The sequence below is a fragment of the Condylura cristata genome, unplaced genomic scaffold, assembly GCF_000260355.1.
Source record: "Condylura cristata isolate star-nosed mole 26May11 unplaced genomic scaffold, ConCri1.0 scaffold00017, whole genome shotgun sequence".
Taxonomy (NCBI): Eukaryota; Metazoa; Chordata; class Mammalia; order Eulipotyphla; family Talpidae; genus Condylura; species Condylura cristata.
The window spans coordinates 33,615,056-33,631,237 of record NW_004567118.1 but is presented as its reverse complement, the minus strand read 5'-3'; the positions used below and the strand labels follow the sequence as shown (position 1 = coordinate 33,631,237).

The 16,182-nt window shown below is 52.7% G+C and overlaps 1 protein-coding gene across 2 annotated transcripts in view; it reads right to left on the bottom strand.

Annotated features, from left to right (window-relative positions):
* Positions 1–230: 230 nt before the first annotated feature.
* The window catches only part of SLC43A2 (solute carrier family 43 (amino acid system L transporter), member 2), a 39,890-nt gene continuing 23,938 nt past the window's right edge, over positions 231–16,182 (bottom strand). The window contains exons 6-15 of one of the 2 annotated variants that reach the window (XM_012726371.1): positions 14,048–14,140; positions 12,488–12,621; positions 12,201–12,403; positions 11,067–11,213; positions 9,154–9,165; positions 8,416–8,554; positions 6,983–7,118; positions 4,551–4,624; positions 3,318–3,441; positions 231–2,820 (exon numbers count right to left, since the gene is read on the bottom strand). In XM_012726371.1, coding sequence (XP_012581825.1) covers positions 2,659–2,820; positions 3,318–3,441; positions 4,551–4,624; positions 6,983–7,118; positions 8,416–8,554; positions 9,154–9,165; positions 11,067–11,213; positions 12,201–12,403; positions 12,488–12,621; positions 14,048–14,140 — 1,224 coding nt within the window. In that variant the 3' untranslated portion in view covers positions 231–2,658. The remainder of the gene's footprint in view (positions 2,821–3,317; positions 3,442–4,550; positions 4,625–6,982; positions 7,119–8,415; positions 8,555–9,153; positions 9,166–11,066; positions 11,214–12,200; positions 12,404–12,487; positions 12,622–14,047; positions 14,141–16,182) is intronic. The other variant, XM_004684797.2, reaches the window with a different exon arrangement.

Sequence of the window (16,182 nt, the reverse complement as noted above, 5' to 3'; positions counted from 1 at the left end):
TGCTGACTGACCTTGGTAGCAACAGTATTTTAGACAAGTGCGTGGGCCTCCAGCCGGCGCAGGGGTTAGTTTCGGCCCCATCAAGCTCTCACCAGTCACTGTGGCTTGCGTTCAATCCTCAGCCAGGCTGCTGATCTACAGCAACCACAAGTTCTGTCTCACCCACTGCTCCCCGCAGCAATGTATTTCAGATCTGCCTGTTCTGCTCTCCACTGTCTTTGGGCAATCCTCTTACCCCCTCATACCCCTGGCCTACATCCTAGTTCTTGTATGCATTAAAAAAATAATAATAAAAATAAGTTACCTGGCAACTTTGCACAGCTAGAGCAGAATGACTGGCCCTTGATGAGAATGGGGGTACAGGTGGTATCCAACCAACCTGGTACCCTGCTCCCTTTCTCATGCTTCTAGTGCTCACATTGTTGACTCTGAATTCTAATTTCTCAATGCCTGCTGCTTCCCACAAGTGCCCACACCCGATGGGTGGGTGGGGAGAAGCCGCAGTTCCCACTCTGGCTGCCATGTCTCTACAGCCCTGAGATATTTCTCCAGGTGGAAGGACCTTGGCTAATCTGTTTTCTCAAGCTTTGTTTTTCTCTTTGTCACTGGGCCTCAAACTGTGGGGGACACCAGAGTCATCAGATGGAAAGTAAGCAAGATGAAGACCCAGCCTCTGTCTCAGAGACAATACTTGCAGCTGCCACTTTTAACAAGCACCCAGGAGCTCCTGAGGCAGATGGTCACTGATGGTGTCACTTGATGGCACAGGGAGGGCTCTGTGTGAACACTCCTCAGCTTGAACACTCCTCAAAGACTATACACCCTCCCTGAAGAGCTGCAAAGTCCATGAGCATGCTTTAAAACAAATATTTCTTGTTTTTTAATATTTGAGTGGATGAAAGCCTATGAAGAGCAGGTGTGTTCTTGAACAACTGTTTATGTAGAGCTGGAAGTGGGCTGGGGTCTGCAGCTTCCTGTTCTGTCTTCTCCCCCACCCCCACATCCACCCTGTTGTTGACCTGAGGCTCTCGTCACCCCGTGTGTGTGTGTGTGTGTGTGTGTGTGTGTGTGTGTGTGTGTGTGTGCGCGCGCGCGCGCGCGCTCGAGCATGGCCGCCAACTCTAGTGGAACCCTCAGGGTAGTTGGCGAGTGACAGGAAATCTGAGTAGGGGACGACAGGGGTGAGGGCTAGCCTGTGAGCAGCAGGGAGGGGGCAGCCCTTAATTCCACACTGCTGCAAAGGCTCAATTGTTTGGGGGTGAGAAGGGAGAGTAAGATCTTTTCCTGGTCCACTGTTGCTCCCACAACATCAATCATCCAGAGGGATGGGGAACAGCTGGCTACCACTGGAGTAGTCAGTGGCAGACAATCTTGTCTTTTCACCTCCAAACAGGCACATGTAGCTGTTAAGCTAGAAGGGGTAACCCCTACCCTGGGGGAAAATGGATTTATTGCTTTATAAAAAAGGAGACCGGTAAGACTTAAAGAAAAAAAAACAAAACAAAACCATAAAACCAAAAAACCCATTCCTGGGACATCTCAGACACATTTCTGGGGTGGGCTGGGGGGCCGGGACCGCAGAGGACCAGCAAACAGCCTCTCCCAAGTAAACAGCTCCTGGGTTCTGGAGGATGCGGCCAGCAGAGGGCGCTGTGGCCCCGTGGCCTGGGACAAGCTCCTGCCCTGAGGAGGCTGGCTCCAGGGTGCTGGCTACTGCAGGCCTGGCTGGCTCCTGAAGGACAAGTCACCCAAAGCCCTACCCAACGCCTCCACCTCACACAGCACACCTACACACCTACCCTACACGTACACATAGACCTCGGCCCCTCACAAAATCTACATCACTACCCTGGTTCTCCATAGCTGTGGGTCACAACCTCACTTCCACCCCCACAAAATCATCTGTGTGAGGGGATGCCCTGCTGGTGCCCTTTTAATGCCCTTCAGGTCACAGACTAGGTGGAGGATAGTAGTTGAAACCTGCTTCCTCCTTGGTCATTCTTGGCCACGGCTCTTGAGCTGTGTGTGGCCATCCAGGCCCACATCCTCCCCTCAGACTTTAAGCTGGGGGTTGGGGGGCTTCTCCACAGGCCTCTAATGGAGGGCAGTCCATGAGCAGGCCACAGGGGGCTGGGATTACAAAGGAGTTAGCACCAACAACAGGAAGCGGGTCCTTCCTTCCTCACGCCCGCCTCAGAATGGCCAGGGGAGGAGGTGAGGGGCCAGGCGAGGGGTGCAGACAGTGCAAGCCTTTGTCTTCAGGCAGGTGTGGCTGGTGGGCATGCAGCTGAAGGGCAGGTGGTGGGCAGTGGATGGCAGAATCCAGACACTTGAAGGGGAGAGCCTGCCTGCCAGGGGTCCTCCTGGCTCCTCCTATGGGAATCACGAAGCCTGAAGGCTCCAGGGCCCCTTGAGGGTGGCAGAGCAAAACCAAGGACAGCCCCTGTTCTCAGCAGTGGGAAACCACCTGCCGGGGCCCTCTCCTGTCCTTCTACCACAGAGCTCCAAGACAGGACCATGACCCTGAGAGGAGCATGGACTCCACCATGGTGAAGGAGAGGATTCTGGGGGTGCATGAGGATCCTCTGGATTGGGGAGGAGGACATCAGTCTGTCACCAAAGCAAGGGCAAGAGGCCACAGTTTTGAGGTGGTGGGTGCTACACGAAAGCCTCCTGGTTAGATGAACCGTTGAGCTTGAGGAAAAGCTTGTCATCTTCCCTCTTCTGCTGCAGTTGCTTCTCTAGCTGGCTCCGGTACCAGATGAGGTAGAGGGGGAGGCAGAACCCCAGCATGCTCACACCAAGCAGCCCCACATTCACCTGGGGAGGCAGGGATGAAAGGCACTGTCACGTGGGGCATGGGACTACGGTCTTCGAAGAGCCTGGCTCAAGACCCTGCCGCACACTCAGGTTTGGGAAAGAGGACAGGGTCACAGGAGAAGAGAGGAAAAAACAAAACAGGAAGTTCTGAGCAGTCTAAGGGCCACAGTTCCACATTCCAGCCTCAGAATTCCCCAGTTGACCTGGCCACCCAGCAATCCCTCAGGGCCTGGGCCCCCACCTCAGACCTACTGATCTGAATCTGCAAAGGTGGAGCTGGGATAGCAACTCTGGTCTATTTAGTCCAAAGTCAGCTCTACAGAATATACCTTCTGCTGCCTTGCCACCATTCATGAGGAGACTCTAAGTCAGCCCTAACCCAAGTTCCCAAGCTGCCCATCCTCAGGGCTCTGGAAAGCACTGAGTGATGGTTCCCAACTCCTGGTCAGCAGAGAGGGGCAGATGCCTGTGACCCATCTCCCCCTGAGCCTTCTTACCCACAGAGGGTCTCCTTGGAGGGGGCCCATCATGGCCAGAAACAGGGGCTGCTGCAGGAGAGCGAAGAGTGCACTGACCAGAGACTGAAGTCCCGTGAGGCTGCCAAACTGGGTGGAGGGATACCTGCCGGAGCAATTAAAAACCTGTCACTGCGGCGCCACTCTCCGGGCTTTCCAAATGCCCTTGGCCTCAGCCTGGTCTCGGTACAGCCCCAGAAGACAGCAGGATGTCTGCCCTTGGATTACTTTCTGCTGAGCAGTTTTGCAAAATGAATTCTCTTCCAGACCAGCCTGAGGCCCCAGATTCTAGGGAGAACCCCACCTTACCCAATGTATTCCCTGGGTCATGGGTGTCTGGCTGAGCTGAGTGGAAAATGTAGGGCCAGCTGGAGTCTGCAGCTTGAGGAACAGGCCCCAGGAGCAGGTGGAGGCTGGGCCTGACTGCTGTGCCCTTATCCAAAGGAGCATTGTGTAATCACGGAAACTCAGCATCATAGCTCCCGGTCGACTACCTCGACCCTGCCAGGGCAGTTGCCACTTCCTCCAGCCCGGGGATGTGTGGGACAGGCAGACCTGGAATGACCCCCGAGGGATGCTTTTGGGAGGGAGAGAGTTCTGGCAAAACCTCAGGTGCTGCTGCCCCAGAGGCAGGAAGGAGCTCCTAGCAAGGAATGAGCTGGTCTTCAGTCAGAGAGACAGAGGAGGGTATGTGGGTTACAGATTACAGACAGGGGAGGGTATGTGGGTTATAGCTCTAGCCCCAGGAGGAGGAATGACGGGCGTTCCTGATGCAGGAACAAGAGGCAGGATTTATCAGAACCAGGGCCTGAGAAGGCAGAACCAGGCCCTCTGAGGCCCTCTGAGGTGCTGGGTGAGAACTAGCTGATAAATCCTGGGCTCGGTCACCCATGTCACGCTCCCTGAGGCCCATTTGAACTTCAGCATTTGCCTCTGGGCAGCGGGACCTGTGAAGCAGTGGCCCCTACAGCAGAATGAGCTGCAGAGGGCACCGACCGTGGCCAGAGAACTGACTTCGTGTTAAATGCCAAGGTTTGTGGGCACCCAACTGTCTTCTCATTGACCCACCGCAGCCAAGTATGGCCTTCCCCTGACACACTCCACAGAAGCCCCGGTACCTGTCCCTCCACCCCCAGATCTCAGTTCCACCATGAACCTCCCTCTGGCCATCGCCTCACCCTCAGCCATCAGGCCAATGGAGCTCCCTGGACTTACACAGCAGCATAGAGGCCTCCAATGGCAGAGTGGATGAATCCTCTCACAATCGTGTGCAGGATGAAGGAGAGGATCTGTAGGAGGGAGGACAGAGTCTGAGAAGACTGCAAGGGCCCCACCTCATTCCCTGGGTTCACGGGCCCTGTGCAATGGGAGCACGGCAACCGGAGTTGGCTTGTACCAGTGCTCTGAGGTCAATTTTGGAATGTTCAGGAATTTTGTGAGCCGAAATAAACATAATCATTCCTAAAAATTAAATTTTATAATAAACTATTAAAAACAAAGGTAATGGATACTCAAGATTCACTGCTTCCTAATTATTTACAATGTTTTAAGTTTTTTGAGTCTAGTGTGTGTAAACAAACATACACTGAAACACTGGAAATAAAGCATATATGTAGATGGCAGAAATACCACAGACTGATGTATAACTGTGAATCGCTTTCCAAATCCACAATCAGTGACATCAAATTGGGTGAAACCAGTCATGACCATGGAACTAGGCAAACATGAAAATCAGAGGTCCCCCAATCCACCTAGAATCTGCTGTTTTTTTTTATTATTTATTTTTATTTTTTTAAGATTTACTTATTCATGCTTACAGAACTGGGGTACAGGCCAGATTTGTGGTGGGTGAGAGGATTCATCAAAGACAGAATGGGGAGTAGAACAGGCAGATTGACAAAGTACACTGCTGAGGGGAGCAGCGGGCGGATCAGGAGAGGTCTGCCACACCATATGGGTCACCTCCCTGGTCGGGGATTGAACTCATGCTTCGGTGGATTCTGAGAGCTTATTAATGCAGTGCTTAACCCATTGTGCCACCAGGGAGAGCCCCTGCTGTTTTTTTTTTAAAAAGATTTATTTATTTATGCATACAAGAGCTGGGGTACAGGCCAGAGGTGCAGTGGGTGAGAGGGTACTGGAGACAGAGTGAGGAGCAGATCTATTGAAACACACTGCTGAGGGGAGCAGGGGGCAGGACAGGAAAGGTCTGCTGTGCCATGTGGGCCCGCTCCCTGGCTGGGGATCGAACTCATGGTGCAGTGGCTGGTGAAAGCTTCACAGTGCTGTGCTTTACCCTCTGCACCACCAGGGAGGCTCCCAGAATCTGCCATTAACTAGGTATCAGCACAACACTAAGCAGGAGGCCACTGCTCATGACTTGATCTCCTGCCTTGGTAACTGAAGGACTGTGCCCAGAGGGCCCTACCTGGTCACCCAGGTGGTACTGGCATGTGGCTGTCCTCTCTTGTGCTCCTAAGAGGCACAAAAGGGATCTACTCTGCCATCAGGGTCCTCTGTTTGCTCACAGCCCTGCCATCACCTCTTGCTCAGCAGCCAGGCCTGTTCCCAAGCATGTGGGCGACAGAGGGGTCATGGGCTGCCCTCTGCAGTGCTGAACACTCCTGTGTGTGCACATGCTTGTGCAGTCCCCCCCTTTTCTCTGCATAGGCCAGTTGCCTTTTACAACTCTCCTTTCACTGGGAAATAAACACAACAAAAAGCAGACAATTGTTCCCATTGAGGAACGCCCTATGATTGGACAAGGTGTTCAGGGCAAGGCTCTGCCAATCTTGCAGAGAAGGCACCAGCAGATGGCCAGGAAGGTGCCAGGAGGCAAGCACACTCCCACCTGGAGCTCTACAAGACTCCAGTGGTTTACTCTAGTCTATATGCACTTGTATGGACACATCCAACTGACAGTACCCAGGACTGGTATACCCCGGGTGTTCAACGGTCCTCAACTCATGGCCACTTGTAAAAAGGAAGGGACTATGCTTTCCTCTTGGGCCTGGCCTAAGATAACCCCTGGAGCTGGGATACACCACCTGGAAGTAATACCATCGCCCCTGTCCCCTCTAAGTTTGTAAACCTGGGGGCTGCAGCTAGAACACTGTTGTGAAGACACACAAGTAACAAAATCTACCTTGCTCAAAATCTTGACAAAAGTAAGGTTTCAAAACCGTCGGTAATCTTATGCAAAGAAATTAAGCTTTGAGCCCAAATTTCAAGTAATCACCATAGTCTTTTTCTACCTTTCCCACAGAGAACCTCTGGGTCACTTGTTGATGTTCCCACCCACACAGCAGGCTAGCTAGACCTCGTTGGACATCATATTTCAGCCATTTGAACAAACTACTCCACACATTTTTGGAAATGGTTTGAGGGTGATACAAGATGCCCCAAAGGCCAAGAACAAATGCCTTCCCAGAGAAGAAAGAGTCTCCTGTGGATGGTGTTCCAGTTTTATTTGAAACTCACATCCAGCACCGGAAGTAACAGGGTGCTGGCTGATTGGTTGGGTGAGTGAAATAAATGGAAAAGTCACAGTACTCTTTGTTGCTGGAGCTACAATGATGGCACATCATGTACTTCTTGAGTTTCACTGTCCCATACCCCACCCGACCACACCCTTTCCCCACACTTACCTGTAGTGGCAGGTTGGGGATAAGGCAGGTCACCCCAAAGCCCACAAGCAGCAGGTTTGTGAAGGCGAAGGCCCGCATGGCATTAGTAATCTTCTGGATCTGTCGGTCCCGCTTCACCGTCTTCTTCTCCTGGCCCCTGTGGGGACAGAACACACATTGGAGCTGGAGGCTCTGTGGAGAATGGACCCATTCAGGAATTCAGGCTTCGGGGGTCATAGCTTATGGACACCACAAGACTCAGAGTTCATCTACCCCAGCACATTTTCTAGACTTTTAGTGACCCTCCCACACTGCATCCGCTGGATGTGAACCTTGGGGGAGAGGTCAGATCAGAGCTGATGGTCATCAACACACCAATTATATCAGTGAGGGCAGCTCAAAAGATAAGCAGGACGTGCCCATGTTAAGAAGTGGCAAAGCCTCACTGTACCATTGGCTCTGGCTTCACCCAAATCCTGCAGGTAGCTGACAATAGGCCAGATAATAAGCCAAATAAGGAAATGAGTAGTTTTCCCTTTGGGGGGGGCGTGGTGAAGGAGAAACAAATATGAAGCAGATGGAACTGGAGTGGGCACAAATAACCTCTTGGCTGTAGGACCTGACCTAGATAACATTCTCTGTAATTACTGCCTTGTGAATTCACTATTACTGAGCCTAGTCTCACCACCCATGGACAACTGTATGACATCCAGGAACGAATGCCAAGGGCCCGGAGAGGCACAGGGCGTCCCAGGTCTCCTGCTTTCTCCTATATAACCTCACGCCACGCAAGCTATTTAAACGCCAACCTCCAGTCTCCTCATCTGTAAAGTGGGTACGAGGTGTATGTGTGGCCTAACAGAGAGGCTGTGTTAAGTGCTTGGAACGGAGCCTAATACAATGAGCAGCAGCTTATTACATTAGGTGGAGTCAGAAAAGACAGCATTTAATTCATCTTCTGATCTCAGAGTCCCACCCTGCTGTGTGGAGTAGGGTTCCACAAACATGACTCTGTTTAATCCTCACAATCGTGAACAAGTAAATGAACCCAGAGGATGGTCAGAGCAACTTAATGCTCACTCCGAGAGGAGTACGAGGCACAGGCAAGCAGGAGTCCTCAGCCTTTTGTGCCGAGGATCTGACTGCGATCTGAACAGCAGAGTGGTTTGCTAACCAGCTGACACTGATCTTCCTCTGGTTTCTCCCTTTCTCTCACAAGTTCAGTGGCTCCCAAACTTCAACACACCAAAGAATTTCCATATAGAAGTGCGGGCCACACAGATGCCCCAGGGGCAGTGTGCAGAGTGGCCTGTGAGCCCCAGTGAGAGTGCCTAGGGTGAGCCTCGCCCACCCCTCTGGCTGATGAGACAGAAGCGCCGCCCTGGCACTGCCTGAATCTGACTGCGCCCCCCCCTTCCCAGGGCTGGGGCTAGGGTGCAGGCTCTGCTACACACTGGTTGGCTTCCTTCTCCTCAGGCTCCTCCGAGGCATCTTCACACTCCTTCAGCTTCCAGTCCATGATGCAGCCAATGATAGGGGCTGTCAGCAGGCATAGCAGCTGCAGCACACCGAAGATGGAGGTGTAGAGGCCAACTGGGAAGGAAGACGGGCTGTGTCAGGGTGGGGGAGGGTTCTGGTGATAGGGCTAGGTACTGGGAGCAGTCTGAGAGCCCCACAGGGCTCCTGGGGTGCCCCCCGGCCCCCCTCCCTTGTCACTTTGGGTTATAAGGGCAAGTGAAGTGAAACCTTAACCTCTGAAATCAAAGCTGGGGCAATAGGCAGATTACCCTCTTCTCCAAATCCCCAGCTCATTTCCAAGAAACTTGTAGTGAAATCCAGGATGTCACAATGACCTCCCCCAGAAGCTTCAGGAAGCCTCTCTGTCTGGGGAACCACAAAGTTACCAATGCCAGTGACTGAGGCTTTGTGTGCAGCTGACTGTTAGTTTTCTGACTCTAGAAATATACCAGGAAGGTACCATCATAGGGGCTCTGACGTAAGAGCTTCTATCTTCAAAGAGTCTTGAAATTACGACAGGGTTTTTCAGGCAAATAGAAGCTGCCCCACCCCCACCCACAGTTCTGGCCAACAGGGATGTTTTGGAACTCAATGCAAGGTGTTTCTTGGCTGAACAAGGGTGGGCTGGGAGGGAATGTTGCAATGTTCCCAGGAACCCCCCTCCCCCTGCTTACCAGTGGCCATCACTGCACCAAGAAAGCAAAGGTGGAAAAAGCAGAAGGAGAGAGGTTAGCAGCCAGTCTCCAAGGTTGTTACAGAGAGCTGGGCTGTGGAGGCAGGTGAGCTCTGGGCCCAGTGTGCACGCTATCTCCCACAGAGAACTGATGCTCAGAAGGCCCAAGAGAGGCCAAGCTTGAGCCAGGTTCTGGGAGCGAAGCAGGAGAGGGCCCGACACAGGTGCCTGCTGATGTTTTCTTGTCTACTGGGGCCTCTGTCATGTGCAGCTGGTGCCGTCACAGGCAGGCTGGTGAATCAGGCTGGGGACCATGGAAAGGAAGTGGCGTGGGTGCAGAAGGATCCTGTGGTGTGTGTGTGTGTGTGTGCGTGTGTGTGTGTGTGAGAGAGAAAAAGTGTGTCTGTTTTTCTGTCTCTTGCTCCCTCTCCACAGGGATACATCTTTGCCAGAAATCGAAGAACCCACCCCAACCCTCAGCCAAAGTGACAGGCACCATGGGTCTCTCCCAAACTGCCAGAGCTGGCCTCACTTCTACCACATGGGCACCCTGACCCTGAAGGAGCCCCTCCGGGCACAAGGCTGTTGTCTGTGCAGGGCTCATGGGGCAGGCTGGGGAAAACCAATGCCCTTGTCAGCCACAGACTGATTTTCCTGGCCCTACTTCCTCTGCTTCTTGAAATTAACTTTTTGAATGTGGGAAACAGTTGGGGGGAAAAAATCCTCTTAGGTAGCAAAAGATTTCTCAGAAAACTTGAGTGAAAAAGCCATGAGTCAGCAGTTGGGAAATTAGACTTCCAAAAGCCCTTATGAAGGCCTTACTCTGCACACTTCAGGGACTCTCCCTTACTGGGCCTGAGGATTCGGAATAGAGGTGTTTAGACCTGCTAGGTCAGCTTTCCCCAAAGTGTGGTGCACAGATTTTAATGAGTGTTATCTGACAGGAGTTTTCCTGTGGTAGACATTTGGGGGCATATCACTGGACTAAACAAAGCTAAGCAGGTGATTTTGTTCCCAGAGCTTCTTCAGGGCCTTTGCTGTGCCAGTGCTGTGTCAGTGCTGTGCTCACTGTGAAGTTCTGCAAGGTCTCATGACTGTTCCTCCCAGTTCACAGAGGAACCAGTGTTGACTGGTTCCCTCTGTCATCTTTTCTCAAACCCTATAAAGAAGGATTCAATTCCTTACAATGGCCTAGGGTATCTTCCCTCAGGGAAAAACAATTCAACCAACAAAAAAGCTGCACACCAAAGAGACTGCCAATAAAAAGGATTTACCGAAAGTGTTTGTCCCGTTTAGGGATGACTAAAGCTGACTCAGCTCAGGCCCTGAGGAAGTACTGACTTTCTTTGTACAATCAAAACCTCTAATCAGCTGAGGACCTTCTGTGTGGTTTTTGGAAAAATGGCATGTGGGTTATCAGTTCTGTTTACCAGACTTAACAAGCCTCGACTGGATTACATGGGGAGGAGGCCTCCTCCTGGCCCTGCTTCCGCCCCAGAAGGCCAATGCCAGTGTGGGCCTGACCGCCCCAGAGGCTGGCCGTCCTCCCCCAAGGCGCCCGGCCTCTTCACACACCAACCCTCTGGGTCCCTGGGGAATTTCTGGCATTGGATTTGATTTGCCATCTCTCAACAAGTCTCAGGTGAAGGACTCCGTCCTGTGCAATGTTTTCACCTACAAACACACACGTCAACCGTCCACCCGCAGGCAATGAAAACATCCCCTCCACACCCTAAACACCCTGACTGTGATGAAACGGCTCCAGCAGGCCATCAATCTGTCCCTTGGGTTCTGCCGTCTTATGGCCCTACTGCCAGTCAGCCGAGCAGTGGACTTGACCTCAGGCACCAAGGAGTGACCACTGCTCGTGGCGTCTCCTGTGGGGCTGCACACTGAGGTCCAGGGGCCACCTACCTATGTCCTGGTCGCCGCTGACCAGGAACTTGAGGATGTTGTTCATGGCGCCCATGTAGAAGATGAGCCGCAGCTGTGTGACGCACATGGTGACGAGGCTGAGGAGCAGGATGGGGCTGAACACGCTGTGCATGAACGAGGGGGCTGCTGTGGGGACAAGGCCAAGGGTGTTCAGGGAGAACAGTGCTGCTGTGGTCCAGAAGCCCACCCCTGGGGCCCTCCCTGGTGGCGCTGGAGGTTAAGTGCAGCACTATGAAGCTGTCTACAGCTACTGCAGCACAAGTTCAATGCCCGGCCCCAGAGGTGACCCACATGGCCTGGCAGACATCTCCTGACCCGCCTGCTGCTCCCCTCAGCGCTGTACTTCGTCAGTTGTGCTGCTCCCCACTCTGTCTCTGGTGAGTCCTCTCACTGCCCCTGCAGTTCTGGCCTATACCCCAGTTCTGTATGCACAAACAAATAAATCTTAAAAAAAAAAAAGCCGGCCCTCCCTGGTGGTACAGTGGGCTAAAGCACAGCACTAAGAAGTTTAAGCCACTTCAGCATGAGTTCAATTCCCACCTGCCCTAGAGGTGACCGTATGGCGTGGCAGACCTCTCCTGACCCGCCCGCTGCTCCCCTCAGCAGTGTACTTCGTCGATCTGCCTGTTCTGCTCCCCACTCTGTCTCTGGTGAATCTTCTCACCCCCCCCGCATCTCTAGCCTGTACCCCAGTTCTGTATGAATAAATAAATCAATCTAAAAAAAAAAAAAAAGCCAACCCACCACCTAGGGACCAGGTGGAAGGCCTGATTAGTTGACCCGGTAAGGCTAGCAGTGTGCATGTTAGAGGCGGGTCCACCCAGTTGTGCGAGGTAGGTTAGGTATCCCTTACGCTCTCTAAGCTTAGTGCATTCATCTGTGAACCTGGGTGGACTACGCGGTACCACCTGTCCACTGGGGAGAAGTGGGTTAAATTAAGTGAGGTTGTAGCCACAGAGCTCTCAGCCGGGGCTGGCATGGTGAGACTGGGGTCCAGGGCTGAGGCTTTCAGGTCTGGGCTGGCCACCTCTGTGGCCAGGGCATGGGTGTCAGTGCAGGTGCCCTGGCTGACATTTCAGGCAGCCCAGAAGGTGAGGGCGGCAGGGCAGGTACCTGCAGCATCTGGCTGGCATTTGACCTCCAGGTCGACAGTGGACAGGCACAGCTTGTGGCCCTCCTGCAGCGCTGCCTGCTCCTTGGTGTTCCTCATGGAGCTGCCCACGCTGAGGCGGCGCCCCACTGTGGTCACCTGCTTATAGAACTGCTTCCCTGTGATCTTGTGGTCAAAGCCCAGCCAGCTGAACTTGATCTTCACCCTGGAAGCCATGGAAGAGCATGTGTCAGTGCTGCCCAGGATACTGGCTGGGGTGGGGCTAGGGGCAGGCAGCACATGCACTTACGAGTAGTCCATGTCCTCTGGCCCAGGGAAGGGCTCCAGAGGCCAGTTAAAGAAGCAGTTGAGGAAAACCAGCCCAGAGCAGCTGGCCCAGACCACCAGGATGAGGATGAAGGAGACGCCAAAGTCGTAGATGACCTGACAGGCACAATGAGAGAGGGGAGAAGGAGGAAGACAGTTAGCGGCAGAAGCCCGGCGGGTGGCAGGCAGAGGGCATCTGGCAGCCACCCCCCTCCTGAAGCTCACTGAAAAGGAGGCACAGCCTGTCAGCCTGGGTGTTTAGTCATCAGGCACCCTGCATCCCCACAATCCCAGCTCACCCTGGTATGTCATTAACCCCCTAAGCCTCCAGCTTGGCCCAAATGTCACCTCCCTGGAGACCTTCCCTGACACTGCCATCACTGTCACATCCCTGGCTCACCGTGAACAGCCCTGGCTGAGATTCTTGATTTCTTAGTTTATTTACTTGTCTTCGTTAGACTCACTTCCTGAGAACAGGAACCTGCTGGCCCTGTTCACTGATGTTTCTCCCATGCCTTGAAGTACACATAGTAGGGGCCAAAAAAATACTCGAGGAATGAACAGAGAGGTATGTCTGGCTTTGCGCTGTGAAATGGAGGTAGCGTGGGCCTGAGTGGTGGGATGTGATGGGGGGAAGTGGGTGTGACCCTGGGGAGTGCTGGGAACGGGCCCCAGCAGGTAGGTCACCTGCGGAGTGTGCTAGGTGTCATTAGATATGGATTGATCATCATTTATTTCCAATACAGCAGCCCCTGGAGTCCTGGCAGACAGCTGCCCAGCTCCCCAGGAAGGAGACCAGCAGTTAAGACACTGAGAAGACCACGGAGGACTTGTCAGCTCTTCCAGGAATGTGAGGACCCCTAAAGTCAACAGGATGGCTGGTCCCGACCCTCCAAGCACCTCGATTCCCAGGTGGCCAGCCCACATCTGTGATGCCTTCCCGTTATGCCCCCGCTCCCCCATACACCTCAGGAAAGAGGCTTTCACTAAGTGCTGGTGCCTGGGGAGAGGGAAACCCCTTCTGAGCCCTGCAGGGGTAACAGGCTTTGGAACAGGAACTGGGGCTGATGGACTATGAGGTGTTTGCTTCATCCTGACCCTGTGTGACTTCCATGGGCTCAGAATCCTGCCTGGGAGGGAAACAGCTGAACCAACTTGGCTGAAAGCAGCGCTTTGCTAATGGAGAGTAACAGCCCAACAACAACAGAGCTGGGGGTCGGGGAGACTGGAGGTGGATTCAAGACCGGACAGACTCACCCACTCCCTTTCTCTACCACTGCCCAGAAATGCAAAGGCAGCCTGTGGGAACACCTGGTGCGAATGCTTGACTTTTTTATGCCCCATAGCCCGGTGGTTTTCTTTTCTTATTTGTGTGGGGCCCAGGTGCATCCTCGTGTGTGGGGTGGGGGTGGGGGGGAAGGGGCCCACCCCAACAACCGCAATTACTTCCCTCTTCAGAGAGGGTTGAAGGAGCCATGGAGAGGCCTCTGTTCAGACACCTGCATAAAATCAACATGCTGGAAATCAGCCAGCCACACCTCACCTTGATTCCTGGGAAGGTGACTGCTGAGGAGGCATAGGATCCAATCATCAGAGCAATAAACGTGGACCGAAGGTCACCAAACATGTTGGGCAGCTGGAAGACAAGAAACGAGGGAGCTGAGCAAAGGGGCAGAGGACAAAGGAAGGAGGGAGAAGAGGCTCCAGGCACCTCCAGGCTCCTTTCCTTATCAGTCTCCTCCCCAAGTTATTCATACAGGGATTCTCCTGGGGACAATTACTGCTAATTGAAGCATTTTTCCTGGGGAGTCCCTGGTGGCACAGGTTAAAGTCTCGGCACTATCAAGCTATTCCCAGCATGAGTTCGATCCCAGCCAAGGAGCTGACCCACAAATGGCACAACAGATCTCTCCTGTCTCGCCTGCTGCTCTCCTCAGCAGTGTATTTTAGTAGGTCTATCTGTTCTATTCCCCTCTCTGCCTGAGAGCTCTCACTTTGCCCCACACCTCTGGCCTGCCCCCCGGATCTATGAAGAAACAAATAAAATCTTAAAAAAAAAAAAAAAAGTGGGGCCATTCCTGGTGGCACAATGGGTTAAAGTACAGCACTACAAAGCTGGCAACAGCTTCAGCAGTAGTTCGATCCCCACCCGGGAGCTGACCCACTGGCACAGCAGACCTCTACCTGTCTTGACCACTCTCCCCTCAGAGCATACTTTGTCAATCTGCCTGTTCTTGCCTGTTCTGCTCCTTATTCTTGCCTCTGGTGAATCCTCTCACTGCCCCTGCACCTCTGGGCTGTACCCCAGTTCTGTATGCATATAAATAAATCTTTTAAAAACAAATAAATAGGGCCCTCTCTGGTGGCGCAGCAGGTTAAAGCGCAGCACTAAGAAGTTTAAGCCACTTCCCCATGAGTTCGATTCCCGCCTGCCCCGGAGGTGACCCATATGGCGTGGCAGACCTCTCCTGACCCGCCCGCTGCTCCCCTCAGCAGTGTACTTCGTCGATCTGCCTGTTCTGCTCCCCGCTCTGTCCCTGGTGAATCCTCTCACCCTCCGCATCTCTGGCCTGTACCCCAGTTCTGTATGAATAAATAAATAAATCTTAAAAATAAATTTAATAAATAAATAAAGTGGTGAGGAGAAGAGTAAAGCAGACACCAAGCTGCAGAGGTAAAGACAGACTTAGCCCTCCTGGTGGACGAATGGCCCTCTCTGCTTGGCCCAGGCTGGGCCACCCCGTGTTTGCAGGGTTATACTGATATGCCAGAGAGCAAACCTCTGAGCTTCAGGCCTCCCTCAAAGGGAGCAAGCCTGTTAAAAATAAGAATCTATTTGGGGACAAGAGCGTCATTTTATAAATAAAAATATCAGTGTCCCAGAAAGAACAGATGTCAGCAAAAGCTGCTTTTGGTTCTGAGAGACAAAGTTTCGGGAAAGCACCAATCAGAATTTTACAGTTTCCATAGGGTTCAGGAGGGGGAGGGTCCAGGATTCCTATTTAAGTTTATAAGAGCAAGGAGGGGTTTCCCTGTCCAACCGATATTTTGCATCAGCACCTGAGAAAGTCAACAGCAAGAGAGGCGCAGCCACTCCGCATCTCGCATCGATGGGCCTTTCCCATATGATTCCAACGCTGAAACCCTCAGAGATTCCCAACAAATCCAGGCTTGGTGAAAAACATGACTCCACAGTCACGGGGCAGAGAACATCCTCCCAAACAGCCAGGCCTGTTGTGAAGGTTTCCCATCCACACCCACGATGTCCCTGGCATTGAGAATTGCTCCCTGGATAGCTATACCAACCCGTTTAGTTGCACTCAGGTTGTTTACATGGATCTAATCTGTGTTCCCCTCCCCCCGTCGCACTGAATCATGTTGCGGTTTTACCAAACACGTGATGACTGCCTACAAGCTAAGCCACTGTTGCTGAGCCCAGGCAGTGTGCACTTGGCTATGCCCCTGCCCCTCGTCACGTGTGCTTATTATGCCCACAATTAAAGATGAGGAAGGCATATATCAAATCATCATGTTGTATACCGAAAATCAAGTGTTTTGTGTAAATTATCTCTCAGTAAAAGAAAATGAGTAAGAGACAGCATCAAAATTTAAAAACCGTGGTGCTTCAAAGGCCACCATCAAAAAAGTTAAAGATGGGCCCACCCTGGTAGCACAACG